Source organism: Notolepis coatsorum, assembly GCF_963971535.1.
Source record: "Notolepis coatsorum genome assembly, chromosome: 8".
Classification (NCBI taxonomy): domain Eukaryota; kingdom Metazoa; phylum Chordata; class Actinopteri; order Aulopiformes; family Paralepididae; genus Notolepis; species Notolepis coatsorum.
This window is the reverse complement of record NC_140172.1, coordinates 92,487,631-92,507,177: the sequence shown is the minus strand read 5'-3', so window position 1 is coordinate 92,507,177 and position 19,547 is coordinate 92,487,631. Positions and strand designations below refer to the sequence as shown.

Genomic DNA, 19,547 nt, shown 5'->3' with positions numbered 1-19,547 from the left:
AGTAGTGGTTTAATATATCACAATCTTTAATACAGTCAGGGTTTTGTAACCCCTCAGTTACAGTTACCCTGGCGACGGGCAGTCACTGCTGCAGCGGCGTCCGCAGCGTCCACTAGGTGGGTAGGTGGGTGGTAGGCTGGAAGCAGCGCATGCACAAACTGCTGCCGGTTGGCGAGATAAATCCTGTCCGCTTCGGCAGCCAGCGCGCGGTAGTCCTTGGTGAAGGAGACGGGAGAGCTGGCCAGGGCGGTGCGCACAGGCGCTGGGAGCTGACGCTGACGCTTCCAGCAGCCCCATAGCGCGGGCCGTCGTCTGGGCATCCAATGCTGCTACCACATGATAATATTTCGTAACATCCTGTGTTATTCCTCTCAACTCGAACTGAGCTTCAATGTGTTGAAACCAGGGTCGAGGGCTGTGATGCCAGAAGTCGGGTAACTTAATTGCAGCGGCGTAGACAATGTTCACTTCTCCGTCCATAATGATGTAATATTCACGTACTTCAGGTCACCAATGTGGGATCGCAAGAAAGGATGAAACGGGAGACGGTAGTCGAGTCTTTCCTTTACTTCCCAACATAAATTACATACATCAAAACCGAGTGCAGAGACGTTTAACGTTATTACTTCAAAGTGACAGCAGCCAGCTGACAGCTGACAGGTGACATAATATACGTCACCAAATACCCAACCCGTTCCCAGAATCCCCAGGCTTAAAGGAGCATTCCCCCGCTCCTCAAGTCCAGTGAATGTCTGCACCAATTGTGCGTGATAAGTGTCACCACAATATAAACATTTAATTTCATTATCTGAAATATTCTAAAATCATTAAGTCTGTGTGATTATTATTTTCTCACAGTAGTGTGTGTGTATATATATATATATATATGTGTGTGTGTGTTTGGCTAAAGTGGATAGAAAACACAGTACTGTGTAAAAGGCACCCAAGAGTTTTTATATAAATTGTCTTAGATGTAAATAATCTTTTTTATTAGTGTGTCAGTAGACTACTCTTAGTACATTTTCATTAAATTATTTTTTAAAGCATCTTCATGGTTTAATAATGCAAACATATGTTGCAGGGACTTATTATAATCATCATATTGGCGTGACTGTATGCATCAAAGGGTTAAATCAAGCATTTTTAAGTGCTTTAGAGGAAATGTCAAAATATCGCGATATCATTTAGAGGCCATATCGCCCAGCCCTACTATAATGGTAAAATAGTTATTTAAAAATTTGCCCCTAAAAAATATTCTTTGCCCCTAAATTTCTCATTTAGGGGCAAGTGTGCCCCTAGTGAAAAAGCTTAGCGTACAGCCCTGCATCAGGGTCCCCCATTTTCAATTCATCATAACATATGACATACATGACATACAGATAGACAGTACTGCTACATCTATACATTTATGACATATCAGATTTGCAAATACAGTACTGTTTGTGATACAAAAGTGTCCAGAAAAAGAGTGTATATACATTTGACGTAGAAACTGTACATTGGAGGAGGTTGGGTGGGGTTGGGTGGGTGGCTGGGCGCTGTACATTGGAGGTGGGGGGGGGGGGGGGGGGGGGTTGGGTAGGGGACACACACACATTGTACTCTGTACATTGCAATACTGACAAAGCCATACTTGGTCATTTACTGTACAACTAGGTTAGGACATTTGTAGGGGCCAGTTTCGAATTGCAGTCTCCCGTAGGTGTTTTTTGAGAGTGTTTTTGAAAGTGGGTAGTGATTCACATTCCTTTACAGCTTTGGGTAGGGCGTTCCACATTGATGTGGCATAATTGCGAAATGTGTTTAGTCCCTTGTTTGAGCCGAATCTGGGTTTAACATGATTTGTGGAGCTCCCTCTGGTGTTGTGATCGTGGTATTCACTGACCTTTGGGAAGTATTTTGACATGTACATGGGTACCTTGGTCGCGTAGTGTGAGCTAGATGGAAAGACTGAATGAATGAATGAAAACTTTATTTAACAGATTGCAGAATGGGTACAATACAGTACGGCTCAATACACACAATTGTTAAGGGGATGCAGACCAGAGAAAGACGTTTGTCTTGTTTACATCAGGGTCCCCCATTTTCAATTCATCATAACATATGACATACATGACATACAGATAGACAGTACTGCTACATCTATACATTTATGACATATCAGATTTGCAAATACAGTACTGTTTGTGATACAAAAGTGTCCAGAAAAAGAGTGTATATACATTTGACGTAGAAACTGTACATTGGAGGAGGTTGGGTGGGGTTGGGTGGGTGGCTGGGCGCTGTACATTGGAGGTGGGGGGGGGTTGGGTAGGGGACACACACACATTGTACTCTGTACATTGCAATACTGACAAAGCCATACTTGGTCATTTACTGTACAACTAGGTTAGGACATTTGTAGGGGCCAGTTTCGAATTGCAGTCTCCCGTAGGTGTTTTTTGAGAGTGTTTTTGAAAGTGGGTAGTGATTCACATTCCTTTACAGCTTTGGGTAGGGCGTTCCACATTGATGTGGCATAATTGCGAAATGTGTTTAGTCCCTTGTTTGAGCCGAATCTGGGTTTAACATGATTTGTGGAGCTCCCTCTGGTGTTGTGATCGTGGTATTCACTGACCTTTGGGAAGTATTTTGACATGTACATGGGTACCTTGGTCGCGTAGTGTGAGCTAGATGGAAAGACTGAATGAATGAATGAAAACTTTATTTAACAGATTGCAGAATGGGTACAATACAGTACGGCTCAATACACACAATTGTTAAGGGGATGCAGACCAGAGAAAGACGTTTGTCTTGTTTACATCAGGGTCCCCCATTTTCAATTCATAGTGAGACAATGTAACGTTACTGGGGGGAAAGTTATTTACCTTGGAATACTGCTGTGCCAACCTGCTGTGCTTTGCTTGCAGGTCTGCAGCTATTATTGCTGGATTAGGAATAGCCCCAACTGTGGCCAACTTTAGCCAAGGTACCGTTATCAAGCTAAGCTAGCTGACCCTCGTTTACTAGCTTGTCTTCCCCACAAGGTTCTTCACATTGACATTTGATAACGTTAGTCACTAATGCTAGTCGGTAGCTACTTGAATCCGATCGGTTGAATCCGATTCAACGTGGCGTGGGTGCATTATTGTTGATAGACGGCCAGTGTCAGGTCCTCGAGAACGGACAGGCGATCATCTGATTTGATGTAACGTTAAAGCGGATGTTGTTCCAACTAGCTAGCTTTTCAGCTAATGCTAATAACACCAGCAAGCGAAACACATCCGAGCTCCCCGTCACACCGCTTTGTCAGGGACGAAGAAAGTATCTTCTGTTAAAATGACAAACAGCATTGACACTGCGGTCGATTAAAAACATGTTCATTTTATAATCTAGCTAGCTAATCTATCTAGCACTGCACGTGTTGTTTGCCTGTGTAGCGTAAATGAGCTACCACGTGATAAATTATGTCATATCGGATCGTAGCATAGACTTGCGTACTCGCCGATACCCGATCTAGCATTTTGTTTCTGTACTGGAGGCATTTCCGATACTGGTATCAGTATCGGAACAACTCTAGTTGAAAGTGGCCTGCTCTGCCTCTCTGTTGAAAGCGGCCTGCTCTGCTGCACATGTCTCATTATCTCCCTGCCTCTAATAATAGCCGAGTAGATGTGGTGCAAAGCTGATCAATGCTCAACAGGTCTTCCTTCCACCCCCCCCCCCCCCCCCCCCCCCTTCCTCTCCTTAATGGTTTTAACCAGTAATCCAGTTAATTGCTGGAGGGAAGTGTCCTTGGGCACTGGTGAACACAAACTCTTCCATCCTGTACCTTTGGCCCACAAGTCAAGGCAGAGGACAAACGAGGGGTTACAAAGACTTCGTTGACATGTGATGCTATAGGTCATCCAGGGCAGGGTGTAAACTTAGCGTCTCGGCGTCCCAAGAACGATTACAAGAAAATATTATTACAGTCGACTATTTCAAAGTTGACTTTACAAATCCTTACTCGGGGACAGGCCTAGTAGGTATTATGTCTTGTGTTTCAAGGAAATATTCACAGCGCTAAATACAGTACATTGTTCTCACAACTATAACAGGGCGAACACACAGCAAGCGACCTGATCGGTGGGTCACTGTATTCTGATGTGGCCCAGTGAGAGAATTGTATGTTTTTTGTAGTGATCTCATTTTGACCAAGGAAGCTCTTAGAAAGGTTTTCTTTCAAATAAAGGTGTTGGAGCACCAGCTCCATTTTTTTTAACAACTATCAACAAAGTATCTTCCATTTCTGGTGAGAATAATAAGAGACTACCATTCTAGCCATTTTGGTCACTGCAGGTGGAATATAAATTTTATGGAACTATTGTCACGTTGGTAGGGAAACAATGTAGCACAGAAATCTGATTTGGCTTTGATGATGACTATTATCACCCAAAGTTCTAGGCCTGTCTCCAATTTGGATTTGTATAGTTGACTTTGATTGGCCGAAATTTGCCGATAGTACCCCCCTGAATGCAAGAAAAAAATATACTTTTTTAAATTATTTTTGGGGGGTCATTCCATTTGGGCTGTGGGGGGTGGTTAATGTCTGAAGAAGTCGACTGAAGGCGAGGGCGGCTGGGTGGCGCAGCGGACATTGCGCTTGTCACCAACGCAAGAGACACCGGGTTCGAATCCGGCTGTTGGCGTTGCCTCCGGCTTGGGCCGGCCGTCATACTAACTCAATTGGCAGAGTTAGCGGGTGGGAAGTCGAAGGTAGTCTGGTCGTTGTGAACAGCGACTCCTACAGGTCGGTTGGGGCGCCTGCACAGCAAAGTCAGGAAAATGGCGGGGGCAGTGTGAGCCTCCTACCAGAGCATGTGAGCAGAGCGGCGCGGCCGAGAAATCCGCTCTTCGCTCTAGACGGCTTGTTCCGCTCCGCTAATCGCTCATGTTGATCCCGCCGCCACGCCGCTCAGCGCTCAACTTCATTTGGCATCAAGCGCTCCCCGTTCTACCCCGCTCAGCAGAAAAAAATTACAGCGGGGGAAATAAAGAAAGTGCTGTTTTCCTGGAATTGGCTAATTAAACACATCGGATTTCCTGAAGGCCTTCGTTTCAGACCGCAGCAACATGCGTAAATTCTTGATTTTGTTATTTAAAATATCATAGAATAATGAAAACAGACCCAGTTTAAATCTATCAACCGAAGTATGGTACTTTTTTTTATTTACCACTGCACCAGCGGGCACCACCAAGACGTTCAACGCAGTGACGGAAGAACCACAAAAAAAATACTAATTATGCAGGGCATATACCTTGTATTATCCGTTTAGCTAATTTAATTACACTGTAGGCCTATACCTTTTTGCATACTGTTAATAAAGTATTAAATCAACCAATCAATCGGAGGTAGAACATATCACTGACAGCCTGGGCAGCATAAGACGGATACAAAATTACGAATATGACATTCAGAGCCTCAGAGGAGGCCGTAATAGGCCTATAAGGCCTTGGCTTAGCCACTGAAGACAATTAATGCAACAGGCTTGTTATCAAACAAACTCAGGAAATCACATAGCTAATATGCCTATGAAAATAAAAATATAACTCGACATAACTGTCTACAAAGTGTCTCACAGTAAAACACAAACAAAATACTCAATGTGCAAGTTTCCTATAGCCTTTGAAAAACTCGAATACAATCAACCAATATAAAAGTGCTGTTGGATATAGGCTACATTTATATAAATGTATGAAATTAAAAATAATAATAGCATCGCTGCAATGCTGCTAACTTTGGGCCATTAACTTTAGGCAGGCCTATTGCATTTTGCAATATAGGCTATAGGCTATATGAAATTAAAAATAATAATAGCATCGCTGCAATGCTGCTAACTTTGGGCCATTAACTTTAGGCAGGCCAATTATTGCATTTTGCAATAAAGTAGGCTATAGGCTATTCGTTTTTGTCACTTTGTGCATTTTAAACAAAATAAAACAATGCTCATGTCTTGTGCCTATATCTGCCATGCAGTGCCACTGCCTACGGCTACATTATCTTTGAGTTCACCTTCAAGAACACGAGTTTAGCCAATGTCTGAGGCTTCAAACTCATGCAGTGATTTCTTGACATCAAACCGGCAGTGGAAAACACCCGCTCTGCGCTCGCAGAGCCACTGGGAATACTGAACACTTTGCGGGCAACTTTAGTCGGGCGTGGAAAGGACTTGGGAGTTTTTTTTCCAAAATGCAATGACATCTTTGACATCGTCAGGGTTTGATCTTGCCTACTGGTCTGGGAGAAACCGAGCATGCTATGATTTTGCGCGCAGTGCCGTGTGCACTGAGCGGCCCGGAGCGGAGGAGAACTCACGCTCCGGAAGTCGCACCGACCCATTTTAAAACCCACTCCGCCGCTCACTTCAAAACCACCCGCTCCACTCCCCGTGCCGCTCCCGCGCCGGGCCGCTCACATGCTCTGCCTCCTACACATTACTCCTCGCCAAATGAGAGTCCGTGCTGGCAGGTGAAAAGATGTGACAGGCTGCCTCCACATGTATCGGAGGGGACATGTGATGCAAGGCTTCTATCCTACAACCGGCCAGTGGGGGGCATATGTGAGCAACGATCAGGACAGGACAGGGAGAATTGGCACGAGAGGTAAATTGGGATGGGGAGAAAAATCACAGGGAAAAAAAGGAGGAGAAAAAGTAGATTAAAAAAATATAAAAAAAAAATCGACTGAAGGCTTCTCGTCCTCTGCGAAAGCATGCAATTGGTCCACTGATGGATACATCTTGATATGTCTAGTGTGTGAAATCCTCTTTCAGTGCCCCTGTGCCCGTTTTCTTTGCTGGTATGTGCGCCATTAGCGTTAGCCACGCTTCTAGGCCTCTTTGCTTTTGGAAAGAATGATACAATGATTTTTGCATTCGACTAAGAGGTTGGCAGTCGACTACGGCTCCTTTCGATCGATTAGTCGACTATTCTACCAATCGAGGTCAGCCCTACAAAGTTCAGAAACTTTTTCTTGGGCGACAAAATGGTCAACTGTGTTAACGTCGAGTTTCCTACTGTAGGTTGTTCAGCTCTATTGGAAATTACCATACTTCCAGTGACTGGCTGGTTAATGGAGTAGCTCACTGAGTGAGTACATGCATCATAAGACTACCACAACTCAATTCTTAAATAGTTTGTTGTTTTTCTCCTGCTCTACAGTATGAGTGCACATGGTTCATCATCCTGTGCAGCTCTTTCTTCCTGCTGTCCTTCTGGGTCTACTTCTGGTGGGTGGCTCGTAACGACTACAACGACTTCAACTTGTGAGTAATTTTTTTTTATTTTTTTTATTTATGGAACATAAGACATACAACACACAATACAATAATAATAAACAGGACTTCACAGGACAATAATAGTAATAACAATAACGACAATAGAAATGACAATAGAAAGAACAAACATAATAAATACAGAACATAAAAAAACGAAATCAAAGACACCACAAAAGACATTTCCTCCCCACCCCAGGACTCCCCAGGACCAACATCCCGACCCCACGCCGCTGCTAGATTGTGGCTTTATCTTTCTCTGCTGCTGAGACCCAAAGTTCAATGATTGCTTGTCCAACCCCAATAACACGTGCAGTAGAGATTTCCATATAAATTATATCCAGCAGTGTCAGAACTTGTGAGTAAATAATCCAAATTTAGATTTTTCCCAATGATTGTGCTCTACAGAAATAACAGTGTATATTTGACTCTACAAAGGTACATTTAAAACGTTCAGATAGTGATATCAAATGCAGGTTATTATGACTAAAACACGGAAACCTTGTTCTGATGAATGTGGCATTATATCATTTACAACTTTGAAAAGAGTTACCTTTAGTTGAATGGACGCATCTAAAACCTGATTGCAAAAGGTTCATAGACATTGTTTTACCTTCATTAAAGGGGAACTATTTTACTATTTCTTTCACTATTTGGGCACTTTTACACAATTCCTGTGAGTCTATGGAACACCTCTGTAATATATATATTTTTTTTATTCATTGTTTTGTATTTCTAATCAAGTCCTCAAAAACAGCATTTTTCTACCTCAAGATCTCGAGCCGTTTTGAGCCTGGGCTCCTAAACCACTGCGCAGCGGCGTCGTCGCCTGAACATTATCATGCAGCGGTGTCTCTCTGACATCACATATCGCGCACATTTTCAAATGACTCAGTTCAGTGAGGGTGAATATTGTGAGAGGAGAATTGGAAGAATGCGCCAATATGAGAATTTTGAGACATAGATCATATTAATATAAGTTCACATAGCTAGGAAACAATGCTAAACACTCAAAAAGGCCATTTATAAGATAGTTCCCCTTTAAAGTTAACTTACTCCTGTCTCTCCTTGCAGGGCATTATATAATCGCTCTGGAGAATGGAGGGATGGGACGGTCCCTATTCTTGCAACCACTGCTGTGGGATTCAGTTACATTACATTCTTACTGGTAATGGATAATCAATTAATCATGTTTTTTTTATTTTTATTTTTTCCTGTTCTGCTTTTGATGCATGGATGGATTTAACTTACTATGTTTGTGTTTACTTTGCAGATTTTAGCACTTTTTCATATTTCATTGGGGCAGCAGATGAACATGTATTGGGTGCACAAGGTAAATCACCTACTGAAATGATTCTAGGATTTGCTCCTCAAACAATCCTGAAACCAATCTGTCACTTGAGCACATGCATTTTGTCACCACAGATTGGAGTGTTGGCCACTGCCATCAGTGCTATTTCTGGTGTCGTCTCCGTGGATGATATATGGGGAGATGAGTGGGACATCATCCTTATGTCTCTACAGGTTGGTGTGTGTATACTACTTAAACTAGTGGTGTGGTTTTTATAGCTGTTTACTCTTATGACAAAGTTTTTCAGAACGCCATTGAAACTATAATTGTTTATTTTATTCTAATAGATTATTTATTCAGATGGATGGTCTAAGTAAGGTGTTTTAAGGACAGAATCTACAGCTCAAGTCTGCTCTTAAATTGCTTCAGTATTAGAATAGAATATAATAGAAATCCTTTAATAATCCAGAGGGAAATTCGGCACTACAGATCGCTCACATTGAACAACAATAAACATTTAGGTAGTCAATAGGACTCAAATAAGAATAAGAATATAATAATATTAAAAATAAGAATAAAATAGAATAAAGAATAAAATACGGTCCGGGATCTACATTCTGGTATGTATATACATTCTAAAATCTTAAATATACAACTATCCAGCCAAAAATATACAGTAAAATGTAATAAGTGTGAAAATGTAAAGTGAAAAGTGTCCAGGAAGATTGTGAGAAGTGTAAACATTTGAAAGTGTCCAGGAAGATTTTGCCAGGCTGTACTGTCACCCTGTGCTCAGTGATGCAGTGAGGCACAGTGATGCATTATAGAGTATTAACACTTTGAGTGCCAGCCACGAGAAATCTCATTATTTCATGCCATGCGACGAGTCGACGACGAGAAATCTAGTTTTTAATTGTTATTTTTTTTATTAGCGATTTCCATTCATTTTTCATCAATCTAGCCTCACGTTACCATTGGGACTGGCTTTGAGCTCGAACAGGGAAAATACCACCCCCTATCCTCTCCGGATGGTATTGCACCCATTGGATTGGACTGAATGAAATGGATGGGAAAAAAAGACTCCGGAATCCACATTTTACTTATCGGGCATGTAACCGGAGACGATCCCATTCATTGCCCACTCTCAGAACAGCGTGGAATATGTGTTTCCAGTACCCAGCGTTGGATCAATAAACGCGATCGATATTTGGAATGGCGATCAGGAATTGGAATAATCTTTTTGGAGAACATCTGATCTGAGGTAAGGAATACATTTTACCAGTCTTGGGGTAATCAGAGTTTTTTTCACCTATATCTCAGCGTGTCCCATATGTGTGTGTGTGCTGATCAGGAAATGGATAATCGATCTTTCAGCCCCCTTCTCTAGCGTGCATAAGTACACATATACTATCGATAATCTAGCGTTTATTTGAAAATGATTCATAAATAGGCCGTGTTTTGTGTATTCCACTAAAGAGCGATTCCTGCAGAATCTCTTTTTTTTCCTGGAAGTTTAAAAAAACAAGCGTTTTTCAAAATGGTATAAAACGGAAATGTACTGATTTAAAAAAAAAAACAATCCGTTTCGACAATGTTGACTGCAAACAAGTCATTGATAAGCGACGGCGTATTAGACACATAGCCATAATTTAAGATATAGTTTATGCGTTCGCAAATGTGCTCACCCTCTCATTGAATAGAGCGCTAAATCGTGTGCCCCCTGCTGGCACTGAAAGTGTTAATGGCTGTCGGAATGAAGGACTTCCTGTGCCGTTCAGTGTTACATCTAGGGAGTCTTAGTCTAACACTGAACGTGCTCCTTCTTTCAGCCAAGTCCGTGTGTAGTGGGTGGTTATCACTCCAGTTTACTGCTTGCCTGCCCAGCATGGGTGTCGTCTGGTGTTTTCCACAGCTGGAATGCGTTTGTGGCGCCGCTGCATGTGGCCTGAGGCCCTGTTCCAATTTGTGTTCATGGCTGTGAACTCACAAGTCACTTCATTAAGTGCATACTGTATATTTATTTCATTTAGCTGAATGCATTGGCTGCATTATATACGCTGCACCTGTGTATACTGTTTACTTTACTTATATAGTATATATTCAGATTCTAAGCGTTTTATTTCCCATATTTATTGTAATGTATAATATAACTTGTAGGGCATACAGACCCCTCATCTGCACCTGTGATTACACAGTTTACTTTATCATATTTTTATATTCAGAGTTAATTGTATTGTTTACACTGCTTATTTTTTATCTTTACTATAATTGTATTGCCTATATTTATGTCTTTCTACTATTACCCTGCCCATACCTGTACCTCCCCTCCCCCATGCTGCTATAACGCCCAAATTTCCCCAAGGGGATCAATAAAGGAATATCTTATCTTATTGTATTAAGATTCATGAACATGTTGTATTGTTTCTTTTATAATCTAACATGTACATGTAACTAGATCAGTGGTTCTCAAACTTTTTACACCAAGTACCACCTGAGAACGTAGCTGGCTCCAAGTACCACCATATGACCGACGTTAAAATACAGTCTATTCAGCTATGCACAGTTCACGCAGGAGGCAAATGTATTGCTAATACCATTATTTATTGTTAACTTTTGTCAGACACAGCCACAATGTACAAAGGGGTAGCACTAGAACTAGCAAACTCTTCCACACAACTCATACAATGCAAGGGCCATTGATAACATAATAACTAACATTCTCACATAGCAAGTGAGAAAATTAACTGTATTTCAGCAAATGTACTTAATTCTCTCTATCTCTCTCTCTCTCTCTCTCTCTCTCTCTCTCTCTCTCTCTCTCTCTCTCTCTCTCTCTCTCTCTCTCACACAGCAAGCAATTGTCCTTCATTATCTCGCTCTCACACACACACACACAGCATGTTGTTGTCCATTGACAACTCACATAAGCAGGGCACATAAGCAGGGGGGGGGGGGGTTATTACAGGCTAGGCATGTGTCAATGATTAGCAACAACACAGATTTTGATGGATTTTTGTTTTTTGTAATGTCATATTTAACAACAACTCTTCAGAAAAGTGGGAGTATTTAATTTTGTATCTGGCATTACAAAAAATCTACAAATAAAAATGGTTATGATCAGGGCTGAAGTTGAATAAAAGATTTATGACTGTTTAGCCTGTTAACCTGCAATGAGTCTCCTGGTCATTTTAGTTTTCGTTTTTGAGGACTGCATACAAAACAACATACTTTATACTTATAGCACATGCATGAGCCTGGTCTCTTTTGAAAGATGACATTCTGAAGTTTCTGATTCCAGAAGAAAATTTACTTTTAGTGCTAACGTAATAGTTACATAGGTCTGAACTTGAGTTGACTGCATTACTCTCTGTCACAGTGATCAGTCCTTGTTGTTCCCCACTTAGGTTATCTAACTATCACGCCACCGCAACTAGAAACACTGGCCTGGCCTGCTTCTAAGTTCAGTGGCCTGACTGCAAAAAAAATGTAAATGCTATTATATATATATATATATATATATCCCCCCCCCCCCAGTACCACCAGTGGTACGCATACCACAGTTTGAGAACCACTGAACTAGATAATACCTAGGGTGCAAATTTTTTTATGAAAGGTGAGGTGTTTTCTCCTTATATTTTAACCCTTTCACTACAACACTACCAAATGGTTAATTCGCTCACTGCGACATTACAGAAGGTTAACCCTTTCACTGCTACACAACAAAGGGTTAACCCTTTCACGACCACACTACAGAAGGTTAAACCTCACTACCACACTACAGACGGTTAACCGTCTGTAGTGTGGTAGTGAAAGGGTTAACCTTCTGTAGTGTGGTAGTGAAAGGGTTAAACTGTACTTCACTTGAACATAATTATTATTATTATATATAATATTATTGCTTAATGATAGTGTTTGGCTTAATAATTCTACATCTCTGTCTGTTTGTGGCCCCAGTCCACAGCACCCTTCCTGCACATAGGAGCCCTAGCAGTAGTCACAGGTGTTGGCTGGCTGGTGGCTGACTATGTGGTCCGGAAGGAGAGGTCCAGTAAGTCTGTGTTTCAATGTCTGTTTTACATATTTCTTTTTTTTTATCCACTTTTTCTCCCTATTTTTAATTTTTTTCTCCCATTCCAATTTCGTGTTTCCAATTCTTCCCTCCCCTGTCTTGAATGTTGCTAGACTATGCCTCCTACTGGTCGGCTGTAGTGAGGATAGAAGCCTTGCATCACGTGTCCCCTCCGGTACACGAGGAGGCAGCCTGTCGCATCTTTTCACCGCAACAGCTCGAACTCTCAGTGGCGAGGAGTAACGCGTGGGAGGCTCACGCTGCCCCCGATACTTCCTGTTTCCGCCGTACCGGCGTCACCCAACCGACCTGTAGGAGTCGCTGTCCACAACGTCCAATCCCCACCCACCGGGTTTCCCACCCTCTAACACTTGCCAATTGTGTTAGTATGACGGCCGGCCAAGCCGGTAGCAACGCCGAGAGCTGGGCTCGATACCAGCATATCCTGCATTAGTGGCGAGCGCCTTGCCCACTGCGCCACTCAGCCGCCATGCTGTTTTATATATTTCAAGCTAAATGTACCGTCATCATCACTGAGATAGTTACTGTACTTTATTTATTTATTATTTGTATTGTTCTTTATTATAAATCTTTTTTGGTTTACATTAACCCTTTCACTACCAAAGGGTTAACCCTTTCACCGCAACAATACAGAAGGTTAACACATTCCCTGCCACGCAATTTGAGCATCTTATACCACTCTCTGCCAGCACTGTAAGCCTATGGAGATGTTCACCTTCTTTGCAGGGCAATAACTTTTTAAATTGTATTGCTAAATTGACATTACTATGGCCCATTCAACATCGATTATCTATCGTTCAGGATGTAGGAACGTTTTACTTTTTCATTCATAGATTCATACGAAAATACCGTCTAGATCTAGAATATAAATATGTTTTTATCATTTTCTGCAGTAATTCCTAGAACGTGAGATATAGGCATAAACGCATATAGATTATCAAATGCTGTTTGTTGGCGATACACGCTATATTAAAGATTTCAACTGTACATGATCCTAAACGTTATGACTGATCATGCGCGGATGAACGGGGGGGGGGGGGGTCGTTTATAATTCCGTGATCGTCGGTAAATGCCTTATGTAGTATGGGTGATATATTGATCAGAGCAGTTTGCATGGATAATAATAAACAAACGCGCTGAAAATGACGTCAGTGTCCTCTTACCGTTCGACGATGAGACTGGAGGAAAAACATCCCACTTATTTGACGGCGATCTCCTAAATCCATTTCCGGTTTGTATAAGCATAATAAACGGCCAAATCGTATAGATTATTGCGTTATGGCAGCGATTGCTACACATGGACGTGTGTCTACAGTCCCGCAACAATATGCGAGTGCCGGACGCATTTCCCAGACGCACCGATATCGACTCGTCCATTTCCGGTTTGGCAACTCGCCGATCATCCACCAGGCGGCAGTATTGAAGCGTTGCAGAGTTGTGCATGCTCCCACTGCATCAGACGAGGCTCCGTGAGGGAATTATGAATAACATGGTGAAAAAATTTAATATGATCTCAATAACGTCGTACGCCGTGGATTGGCAGAATTCGCATGAACTTGAAACACGTCGTAAGCCGTTTCCGGCGTGGGATGTGTTAACCCTTTCACTGCCACACAACAGACGGTGTGAAAGGTGAAAGGTAGTGAAAGGGTTAAACTTGTTTGTTGTCCTATGTGGGGTAATATCAAATCATGCAGACAGATGGTACAGGTATCATGAGTTATTTAGAACTTTTGCATAATTAACAACTTTGTTTGTCTGAGGGAAGCAACAGTTGTGATTAGAGAAAAGAGGGTGTGGTCTGAGAAGAGGCTGTGGTCTGAGATCGGTCCAGTGGAATCTGACTAGGCCACATTATGGTTCCTCTCAAAGGGACTGCAATTGCATTTTACAATTTTGTCAAATTTGAAAGACGACGTGTCCAGTGCAGCAGTAGGGATTTTTTTCAAATGCCCATTTCCCCATATAGGCAACAATGGTTTCATCAACAAATCCAGACTTCTTCTTTACCTGACAGACACTGAGACACTGTGAAGATAAGAAAAACACTGCTCTTACTCTGAAGGCCTCCTCCCGTTTCAGATTTCCAGATGGTGGTAATTCTGGTGTACGTCTGCATCCTCCTGGCCGTCTACCTGGCGCCACTCACCTTCACCTGCCCTTGCATCATGGACCGCCATGCCCTCAAACCCAGACCTAACATCATTGGTCGGCGTGGAGCCCCGATGGTGAGTGTCTTTTATCAACGCTTTTCAAAATAAATCCTGTTCAGATTGAGTTCAAATTCAATGGGGTCAAGCTCCTGCCTGTACAAGCTGACTGAGGCTCACTGAATGTCAACTTGTACAGACAGGCGCTTGACCACATTGACTTTTCATTGGCTTGTGGCTAACTGGCTGCAGCTAGTATGAGCAACAGCTTGGAACAGTTTATACTGATCAACACCGTCTTTGGCAAGTAAGAAATAGGCCCAGGGGTCAAAAAATCTAAACTATTGTTTGACAGCTGGACAAATATAGTAGTGGTCCTGAACACCAGCCATAATAAAATACAAGAGTAATTTACACACACACACACACACACACACACACACACACGCACGCACACACTTTCTGAGAATAAGAATTTCTGAGAATCCGACCTAGTGTTTGCACAGTTGAAATAGACTATTGTAGTGCTGATATTTCAGTGTGAGGTAGGAGAGAGGAGGCAGGGTGGGTATAAACTCTCAAAAACACACTTAAAGATATTTGGGTAATAGTTTAATTTGGTCACCAGCTAAAACTCCCGCAGTAGCCCACGTCACTTCACATAAAAGGACTTGGCGTCTAACTTTGGGTTTGACTAATTCTTATTATGAAAGCTGTCTCAGACGTGTCTCAAACTAGTCTCAGACTTGTCGGTCACAAAATGGTGGACGGGGCTACTTTCCCACCACACATCCCGCACGTGGTTCCCTCTGGTAATAATGACATCAGAGAAGGAAGTGTACGGTACTACAATACACTTCTTAAAGCTTCATAAAGTCTTGTATATCCACATTTAGAAGTATTGTTTGTGTATCAATCAAGTTTCAAACAAAAGCAAAACAAAAACAATGTTTTTTTTTTTTTTTTTTTAATAATTCATATTATCACAGTTTGAATGTTTAAGAACATGTTTACTATAAAAGCTAACGGTTATAGTATCTATAAAGGAGGTAATATTACTTTGTTTAAAGTCATGCTGTTCTGAGACTATTTCCTTCTTGTGGTGGGGAGGAGTTAAATTTACATTTGGATGAAGGCTAGTGCCTCAAGTTTCGAGTGATGCCCATAAAATACAATGAGCACATGGGCTTGTTTACAATTTTGATTCTGATGAAGATTTGTTTTTTGATCCGATACACAGCTGTTCTGAGATTTTGAGAGTAACTACAGGGTACCTACTACGAACACATTTGAGAGGAACTACAGGGAACCTACTAGAAACACATTTGAGAGTACTACAGGGTATTACCTACTATGAACACATTTGAGAGTAACTACAGGGTTCCTACTATTAACACATTTGAGAGTAACTACAGGGTACCTACTACAAACACATTTGAGAGTAACTACCTAGTTAGTTGGGATGTATGTTCTCTGTGTCTTTGTGCTGCAGCTGGCTCCAGTAGTGAGTTGGGATGTATTTTCTGTTTGTGCTGCAGCTGGCTCCAGAAAACACTCTGATGTCATTCAACAGGGCCGTCCAGCAGGGGGTCAGCTCCTTGGAGGGTGATGTCACCATCAGGTTATTAACTAATAACTACATGTTAAGCTCTTAACACACTCTGTGCCACGCAGTTTGCCCATCTTCTACCACTCTCTGCCAGTGCTGTAAGCCTATGGAGTCGCTCACCTTCTTTGCAGGGCTATAACTTTTTAAATATTATAGCTATATCGACATTACTATGGCCCATTCAACATCGGGTATCTATCGTTCCGGATGTCGGAACGTTATATTTTTCCATTCATACATTGTCGTGTTAGTACCGTCGTGAATATAAGTATTTTTTGGAGTGTAGAACACGAGTTATAGGCCCAGACGCATATCATACATAATCGATTTGTCGTTTCGTTCCTATACACCAGGGCTATTCAACTAAATTGTTCAGGGGGCCACATTGTCAGAAACCCAAGGGGCCAGGGGCTGGACTGCCACGGCGCCTCCCCGTGCTATGAATATATGTACACTTGACACAACACGCAACCACATTTTCACAACTTTTATTGAACTACCTTTCAAAAGTAGTATACTTTTCAAAAAAAGTGCTTCATTTATGTGCCACATCTGCAACATCTCCTGCAAAAAGTGCTTCATTTATGACTGTGCAACAACTGCAACATCTCCTCTTCAACATTTCAATATAAAAATAAAATACAAAATAAACAAGTGCATGATGTGCATCTGAACATTCTAACATCAACACTTGAACAAAAAACACATTTATAGTGCAGCTGAGCTTATGAAAAAGTGCTTCATGTCTGTGCAACAACAGCAAATCACAGCATCTTATTAGCACTTATTGTCTACTCTTAACTGTCAAACATCAGGGGGGGTGGGGGGCAGACAGGCCTAGCCTACATACACACATCTAATGAGAGAGATTGCACTTCTTTGACTGGGCAATGGCAGAGAAAGAGGGTTCATAGGAAGTGAGGGCTACCCGCAAACAGTGATGCAAATGCTCATTTGTCAAGGAGGCACGGTTGCTTGTTTTAATGGCATTCATGTGAGAGAAACTGGATTCACAGGTGTATATTGAGCCAAACATTGTTAGCACAGATATTGCCAGCGTTTTTATTTTGGGGAATGTGTTGACATGAATACACTTTATCCAAAATGTTGTGGTGGATTCATTCTCAAGTGCCTGCTTCAGAGCAGATGATGCTTGCATGTCAATTATTTCAAGTTGCAGGAGACCTTCATCAATGTTAAGTGATGCAAGGAACTCTTGTCCTTTTGTGGAAATAGCAGCTACATTGGCAAATGGGTTGCTCACAAAATGCATCAATTCTCTGGGCATGTCAAATTCATCAAATCGACTTGCAAAGTTTTCCCTCAATTTATCAATGAAATCTGTCATTAATTGAGTGACTTTTGGCTTGACTTTACTTGTTGATGACTTGATAAAGTTACAAAGTGTGGGAAAGTGGAGCATTCTGTCAGTGAGATCAGATGAGAAAAGAACTAGTTTAGTTTGAAATGCAGTTAGACTTTCAACAATATCTGTAACTGTTTTATTTCTACCCTGCAGTCCCAGATTAAGTTGATTCAAATGATGAAAGATGTCGCTTAAAAAGCACATATTGGACACAGATCCATCATCCAACATTAGCGACAGAAACGTGTTGGCTTTCTTCTGCTTGGAGTCACGGTGAAACGTTATAATTTCATTCCTGAGGTCACATACTCTCTTGAGCGCATTGCCCTTGCTTAACCACCGAACGTCATTATGTAACAGTAAATCACTATGATCAGCTGACATATCCTCAAGTAGTTGACGAAACAGTCTGTGTTGAAGACTGGACGTCGCTCTGACAAAGTTAATCATGGCCATAACGGAGTCCATTGTATCTTTCAACTCACCACTGAGTCGGGCGCACAGAACGCTCTGGTGGATCAAGCTGTGGAGTGATTTCATCCTCGGTGCGATGGCACGCAGTCGTGCAGCCAGGCCTTTGATCCAGGTTATATTCCTTTGCAACAGCATTGATTTGGTTGCAGAGCAAACACATTGGTTTGCCCTCGGGAGTTTCAATGTATGCATATTTCTCGGTCCACTCGATATTAAACTGGTGATTTTCTGAATCAACTTTTCTTTTTTTCAATTTTGATAGCGACATGGTTACACAGCACTACTACACTACGAGCCAGGAGGGATGCAATGTTTGTTTTCATTTGATTTCACGTGCAGGAAGGAGAGCTCAGAGCGTTCTTTTTCTTCTGTCGTTTGGGTGCATGGCACTGCACATACCGCCACGCCGCCACCTACCTTCCCAGACGATGTTTAACATGCTATTTTACCAGCGCTTTGCTGGTGTGAATGATTTGTTATTGTGCTGAACAGTGAACATGTCGTATATAGAATTATGATTATTATGTCTGTGTGCGAACGTACTATGTCGGTGTTCCGACCTTTCCGGTATAATAAGTAAATACGTAACATAGCGATTATAATTATATATAAAAAAAAAAAATTGTTATTTTTTTTATTTATTTTACATTTTTTTAATCTTCCGCGGGCCGGTCCAAATTGCTTGGCGGGCCGGATCTGGCCCGCGGGCCGCCAGTTGAATAGCCCTGCTATACACGCTATATTAAAAATTCAAATGCATATGCTCGGTATACATTATGCTCCATCATGCGTGAAGGAAAGGGGGGGGGGGGGTCGTTTATGATTCCTTGATTGTCAGTAACGGCTTTCCTTAGCACGACATCATACGTTGATCGGATGGATTGCAATGAAATAAATGGACAATCGAGCTGGAATTAATGTTAGATTCCTCTTACCTGTGGCCGTTGAGTCTGGAGAAAAAATATTCCAATTATTTTATTTCGATCTGCTAGATCCATTTTCCGTTTGTATGACGCAATAAACGCCAAAAGCATATTGATTCTTGCGTCTCGAAAGCGATCAAATGCACTTGAGTGTTTGTCTTGATCAACATAACAAGATAGCTCTGCCGGAGGATTTTCCCCGATGCACAGAGCACCACATCTGGTTTAGAGTGGAGTGCAACTTGCCCGAAATCCACCAGGTGGCGGTATTGAGGCATTGAAATATCAGACAGGGTCCAGCTGGCTCCCGGACCCTTCCTGGATGAATTATGAATGCAAATAGCGAATA

General features: G+C 41.9%; 1 protein-coding gene across 2 annotated transcripts in view; it reads left to right on the top strand.

Annotated features, from left to right (window-relative positions):
* Positions 1 to 19,547, top strand: part of gdpd5a (glycerophosphodiester phosphodiesterase domain containing 5a) — a 117,906-nt gene that overhangs the window by 55,502 nt on the left and 42,857 nt on the right. For both annotated transcript variants that reach the window (XM_084320141.1, XM_084320140.1), the window contains exons 3-9: positions 7,183 to 7,286; positions 8,370 to 8,463; positions 8,569 to 8,628; positions 8,721 to 8,819; positions 12,541 to 12,634; positions 14,759 to 14,904; positions 16,365 to 16,447. In XM_084320141.1, coding sequence (XP_084176267.1) covers positions 7,183 to 7,286; positions 8,370 to 8,463; positions 8,569 to 8,628; positions 8,721 to 8,819; positions 12,541 to 12,634; positions 14,759 to 14,904; positions 16,365 to 16,447 — 680 coding nt within the window. The remainder of the gene's footprint in view (positions 1 to 7,182; positions 7,287 to 8,369; positions 8,464 to 8,568; positions 8,629 to 8,720; positions 8,820 to 12,540; positions 12,635 to 14,758; positions 14,905 to 16,364; positions 16,448 to 19,547) is intronic.